Consider the following 6253-nt stretch of genomic DNA (forward strand, 5'->3'; position numbering starts at 1 on the left):
AACCATACCAGTTAGTAAATGCAATGGGAGAGAAAAAGGAGATTCTAGTCATAATTGCAACAATAACTGTAGAATACCTGTGTGTGACTATGACTTAAATATATATGACACATGAAGAAAATATATGAAATATGAATAAAATATTCCTAAAACAAACAAACAAAAAACCCTTAAAAAGTTGGAGAGAGAGACCACATCTCAGGATATAAAAATGTTAGTTTTTCCTGAATTATTTTATGAAGTTAATGAAGTTTCTTTTTTAAAAAAAGATTTTAGGCCCATCTCCTCCTCTCTCCTTTCTGCCGCCATCCTGGTTGCATATGGTTGTGATCACCATGTCTTCTCACAAGACTTTCAGAATCAAGCGATTCCTGGCCAAGAAACAAAAGCAGAATTGTCGTATTCCCCAGTGGATTCGGATGAAAACTGGTAATAAAATCAGGTACAACTCCAAGAGGAGACACTGGAGAAGAACCAAGCTGGGTCTATGAGGAAGCCTCGCACATCATGAAATAGCAAACATAGTTGGCACACATATTTAAGCCGCATGGAGATCACATGTTCCTATCCTATCAATATGGAAACATCCTTCCTACCTGGCCAATAGACATGTCTTATCAAGGGAATGATTTTCTCTGTTACTATGCCTCTATACCAGTAGGTTGGTTCAGTAATAAATGTGAGACCTTTCAGCTGAAAAAAAAAAGTTATTTATTTATTTGAGAGAGAGAGAGAGCACAAGCAGGGGGTGTGGAGCGGCAGAGAGAGAGGGACAAGCAGACTCTCTGCTGAGCAGGAAGCTTGACACAGGGCTCGATCCCAGGACCCTGAGATCATGACCTGAGCCAAAGTCAGATGCTTAACTGACTGAGCCACCCAGGTGCCCCAAAGTTAATGTAGTTTCAATTCAAATCCCTATGGGATAACTTTTGGAACTTGAAAGATTGATTCTAAAGTTGTCTGAGGGCAGCCCCGGTGGCACAGCAGTTTGGCACCACCTGCAGCCTGGGGTGTGATCCTGGAGACCAGGGATCGAGTCCCACATCAGGCTCCCTGCATGGAGCCTGCTTCTCCCTCTGCCTGTGTCTCTGCCTCTCTCTCTCTCTGTGTCTATGAATTAACAAATAAAATCTAAAAAAAAAAAAAGAAAGAATATAGAAATCTCTTTGTTATAAAAAATAAAAAAATAAAGTTGTCTAAAAGAAGGCATACTTGAAGCCAAGAAATTTTTGGTGGGCTTTTGGCCCCACAGAATAAAGAGTTCATTTCCCATTCTCCTTTGCAGCAAAGTATGTTCCTGTGACTAAGTTTTGACCAATGAAAGTGTTTTGTTGCTGCATCCCAGAAACCTTTCTTTAAAAATGGATTCATGCATCATATCCCTTCTAACCCCTTTCTCTACCCTGCTGCTTGGAACATGATGATGTCTGAGGATGAGGATGTATAGGCTAGACCTTGAGAATGAAGGTCAGTCTAATAACAACACAGCAGAAAGCTGGAAAGAACCTGATTTACAGAGGTTTTCATGAAAGTGAAAAGCCACATCAGCTCCAGATTGCCTACATCTGGACCTAAACATGAACGACAACAGACTATCTTATTTAAGCCATTGTTATTTGGGGTTTTCCTCATTCACAGGTGAATCTCACCCTATTATAATATTTTCCCCATGTTTATATAATTATATTAAGACCTATATAAAGACACACACACAAGTTTTACGTAGGTTTCTGTCATTGTTTTGAGGGAGAAGACAACTTTCTTGATCTTGCTTTCCTGAGTCTATACAACCTTGTGAAATTTCCTCCACTTCAACTAGTATAGCTCTAATACATATATATATATTTTTAAGATTTACTTATTTATTGTGAGAGAGAGAGAACACAAGTGGGAGGGGCAAGGAAAGAGGGAAAGAGAATCTCAAGCAGATTCTGTGCCCAGTGTAGAGACTGACACAGGACTCAATCCCACAACCGTGAGATCACAACCCGAGCAGAAACCAAGGGACACCCAACCAACTGCATCACTCAGATGCCCTTTTAATACATTTTTTGATGGCTTCAAAAAGTACCAAAATTTATTCCCTCATCCTCTCATTATTGGGCATTTGCTTTGTTTCTGATTTTCCCCCCACTCTTAACAATGTAATAAACATAGGTTCTTGTCTTCTGATGCTCTTTTTTCTAAGGGATAGAATCCTACCCTTGGTTGGACCACTTCACATATTACTGGAGGGCAAGAATAATACTTGATTTGCCTAAATACCTAAGCCAACTGGATGAAGGGGTATGCATTTTAAATTTTAATAGATGTCAATAGATTACTTTCCAAAAAGACTAAAACACTTATATTTCCATCAGCAGTGTACGAGAGCACCATTTCTCAATATCCCTACAGGCAATAGTTCTTTTTTAATTTTTAGCAGTCTGGAGGATATAAAATGTTGTTACCTCAGTTTGCTCTTCTTGGACTATAATCAATATCCGGTAATGTAAGACTCCTATCCCTTCTTTTCATAGTTTTCAGACAAGATCACTTTATCCAGTTTATTTTTTTTATTTTTTTTTATTTTTTTTTACTTTATCCAGTTTAAACAAAACTTTATGGGATTACAAATGGAATTATAATAAATTGATATATAAATTTAGAGAAAATTAGAATTTTTGTATTAAGCCTTTCCATCCAAGAACATGGTAAAGCTTTTTATTGAGTTAGTTCTTTTATATCTTTCAATAAACTTTATAGTTTTTTTTTATTTAGCTTTTCCAATGCCTTTCTTGTTAAATTTATTCTTAAATATTTTTTAGTTTTTGGAGCTATTATAAATAAAACATTTTCATATTTCCATTTTTAGATATTTATTGGTAAAATAGAAAAATTGCTATGATTTTTTGTATATTTATCTTATAACAAGACACCTTCTCAAATTATCTTATTCATATAATTATAATTTTTACTGGAACCTCTCATATTTTCATGTTAAATAATAGCATTAGAGAAAAATCTTATTTCCAATGCTTAGTAAGTTATTTCATTTTCTTTTTTGGCACTTTCTAGGACCACCAAGACCAGGATAAATAATAAAGACCAAGTTTTGTGGTTTGTTTCTTAAGATTTTATTTACTTATTTGACAGAGAGAGAAAGCAACCCCAAGCAGGGGGAACAGCAGGCAGAGGAAGAAGCCCCAATGTGGGGCTTAATCCCAGGACCCTGGGATCATGACCCAAGCAGAAGGCAGACATTTAACCAATTGAGCCACCCAGGCACCCCATTTCATGGATTTTGTATTCCTTTCCTTCAATTGCTAGTGCTCCTATATACTTATACCCTTGGTTGGACCACCTCACATCTTACCGGAGGGCAAGAATAATACTTGATTTGCCTGCCACTCCATCTCTAGCACCCAAAATAGGGCTGGGAACATACTATAAAAAGGAAAAACGTATATGTATTTCAAGAAGGAGAAAGTGGCCAAATGTTGAGTTCTGCTAAGATCAAATAAGATAGGAATTCAAAAGTGCATTTTAGATTTAACAATAAGTTCACTGATGAACTTAGAGGTAGTATTTTAGTGGAAAGAGCAGAAGCCACAGGACAAAAATTTTGGAAGACCTCAAGGAACGTTTTGTACAAACATTTACGGCACTGAGCTCTCCTAGTGTTTATGAGACCCTGAAAACATTTCGGGGTAGTGGAGCTCTTGGTACACATGGAGAGCTGAGAGCTGAGCAATAGTCATGTTAAGGACTTTGTACTTAAACTTAAACTTAGCTACCATAGGTAGCTAAGGAAGAATTTAAACTAAAGAATCATACCATTAGAGTTGCTTTTATATATTTTTTTAATTTTTAATTTATTTATGATAGTCACACAGAGAGAGAGAGAGAGAGAGGCAGAGACACAGGCAGAGGGAGAAGCAGGCTCCATGCACCGGGAGCCCAACGTGGGATTTGATCCCGGGTCTCCAGGATCACGCCCTGGGCCAAAGGCAGGCGCTAAACCGCTGCGACACCCAGGGATCCCTAGAGTTGCTTTTTTAGAAAGGTCATTCTTTCTCATTTTTTTTAAAATTCTTAATTCTTATTTATTCATGAGAGACACCGAGAGAGAGGCAGAGACACGGACAGAGGGAGAAGTAGGTTCCCTGAGGGGAGCCCAATGTGGGACTCCATCCTGGGACCCTGGGATCAAGCCCTGAGCCGAAGGCAGTGATGGCTCAACCACTGAGCCACCCAGGTGTCCCTGAGTCATTCTTTCTAAAGAAAGAGAGTACTATTTCCTGAATTCACCCATTCCTCTCCATCCTTATTTGCATTGCCTTTCCCTGGATCACTTTTCCTACCCCCTCCTAACGTGTGGGTTCCTGTGGCAACCTCCTGGTCTCATTCTTATCACTCCTCTGTCTGTCACACCAGCTTCCAAGGTAATCCCTTTGTTTTGCTTTTGGTTTTGGTTTTGTTTTTCAGATGAATCTTCTTGAGATTACAAATCTAATCATGTCATTCTTCTGCTTAAAGTACATTTTTGGGATCAGTAAAGCACTCTCCCAGCTTCTATGGTTTCTAGCCTTCCCAGGTGAGTGCCCAAGGGCTCAACATCCATTCCTCAGTTGGGTAGAATTTTTATCTGGGGATTGACCTATTCTTGGGACTCCTAGGGAGAAAGCTGGTTTCTGCTTTAGGAAAACAGAACTTGATGAAGATCCAGTGAGCATCCTTTGAGCTTTTGGGGTGCAGATTTCCTCAGAATTGTTTATTCTCCCACCCTGGAACCAGTTTAAATGGTGCTAAAAGCTGGTGATGGTGCTTATCCCATTCCTCTGCTGCATGTTCCCTACAGAAGGCCCCGATGTCCTCATTCTGTTGGGATAATAGGGTGAGTTCTCTGGAAACCATCTAGTCTGTAAATCTGTGTCTGAGAAAGGAATCCGGAAGATTTGGATGGATTTGGCGAAGAGTTCTTCTTAGAAGACTTCACAATCCAACCAGTTCAAGACTAGAATTCAGTAATTATAATGGTGACAGTAATATGGCAGAACTGTTTTCCTTCCATATCTTTCTCCCCTCCTCCTCAAAGTCTGGTCCCTCCTGAGGCCAAGATTGTAGAGGTAGTAAGACTTGGTCTGGTTCTGAATATGTTTGGAATTAGGGCTGATGGGACTTGCTGACAAATTGGATGCAAAGTGAAAGAGAGAGATGGATCAGGATGACTCCAAGGTGTTTAGTCTAAGCAATCGGAAGCAAGAAGTTGCTATTTATTGACATGAAGGAAGCAATACAATGAGCAAGTTTTGAAGAGGTCTAGAGTTTAATTCCATGTTATATTTGAGATGCTATTAGACATCAAAAAGGACATCAAGCAGGTAGTTGGGCATATAAGCCCAGAGATTTGAGGGGAAGCCTGGATTGGATATATAAATCTGGGAGTGTTCAAAGCCATGAAACTGGATGAGGTCACCAGGAAGTAAGTGGAAATAAAGCGGGAAAACAGAAAATCAGGAAGATTTGTATGGGGCCTGGGGAAGAGTTGTTCTTAGAAGACTTTACAATCTGGGTGCCAGGGTGGCTCAGTGGTTGAGCATCTGCCTTTGGCTTAGAGTGTGATCAGGACTGAGTCCCCCAACGAGCTGCCTGCAGGAAACCTGCTTCTCTCACTACCTATATCTCTGCCTCTCTCTGTGTGTAAATAATAAAATAAAATAAAATAAAATAAAATAAAATAAAATAAAATAAAATAAAATAAAATAAAATAAAAAAGACTTTACAATCAAACCAGTTCAAGACTAGGATTCAGTAGTAATATGGTGACAGTGATGAGGCAGGATTGTTTTCCTTCCAACATTTAGGTAGGAAACCCAACATTTAGATGGGAAGATGAGGGAGAATGAATAAAGGAAACTAAGAAGGAACATTCATTGAAGTAGAAGGAAAACTTTAAAAATGCAGTGTCATGGAAGCTAAGCACAGAAAGTATTTCTAGGAACACATCAATTGCCAAATGCTGCAGATAAGTTGTATTAGCCCCAGTAGAACTGGCTGCCATAATAGAGACATTAAAGACATCCCCATATCTCAGTGGCATGAGCTATATAAGTGTATTTCTCACTCACGTACAGTATATTCAGCAGCAGAGAAGAATGATAAAAGGAGGGGAGAAGAAGCTCTTTGCTCCATAAAAATATTCAGAGTCCATGTTGACAGAGGCTGAATTATCTTCAACTTGTGGCTTTCAAGGGCACTCAAGGTATCAATG

General features: G+C 39.0%; 1 protein-coding gene across 1 annotated transcript; it reads left to right on the plus strand.

The window, feature by feature from the left end:
• The first annotated feature begins 302 nt into the window (after nt 1–302).
• LOC112928116 (large ribosomal subunit protein eL39-like) lies at nt 303–700 on the plus strand. The gene has a single exon (XM_072735187.1). It carries the CDS (start codon nt 321–323, stop codon nt 489–491), a length of 171 nt encoding a protein of 56 aa, XP_072591288.1. The 5' UTR covers nt 303–320; the 3' UTR covers nt 492–700.
• The last annotated feature ends 5553 nt before the right edge of the window (nt 701–6253 follow it).

Source organism: Vulpes vulpes, chromosome 14, assembly GCF_048418805.1.
Source record: "Vulpes vulpes isolate BD-2025 chromosome 14, VulVul3, whole genome shotgun sequence".
Lineage (NCBI taxonomy): Eukaryota > Metazoa > Chordata > Mammalia > Carnivora > Canidae > Vulpes > Vulpes vulpes.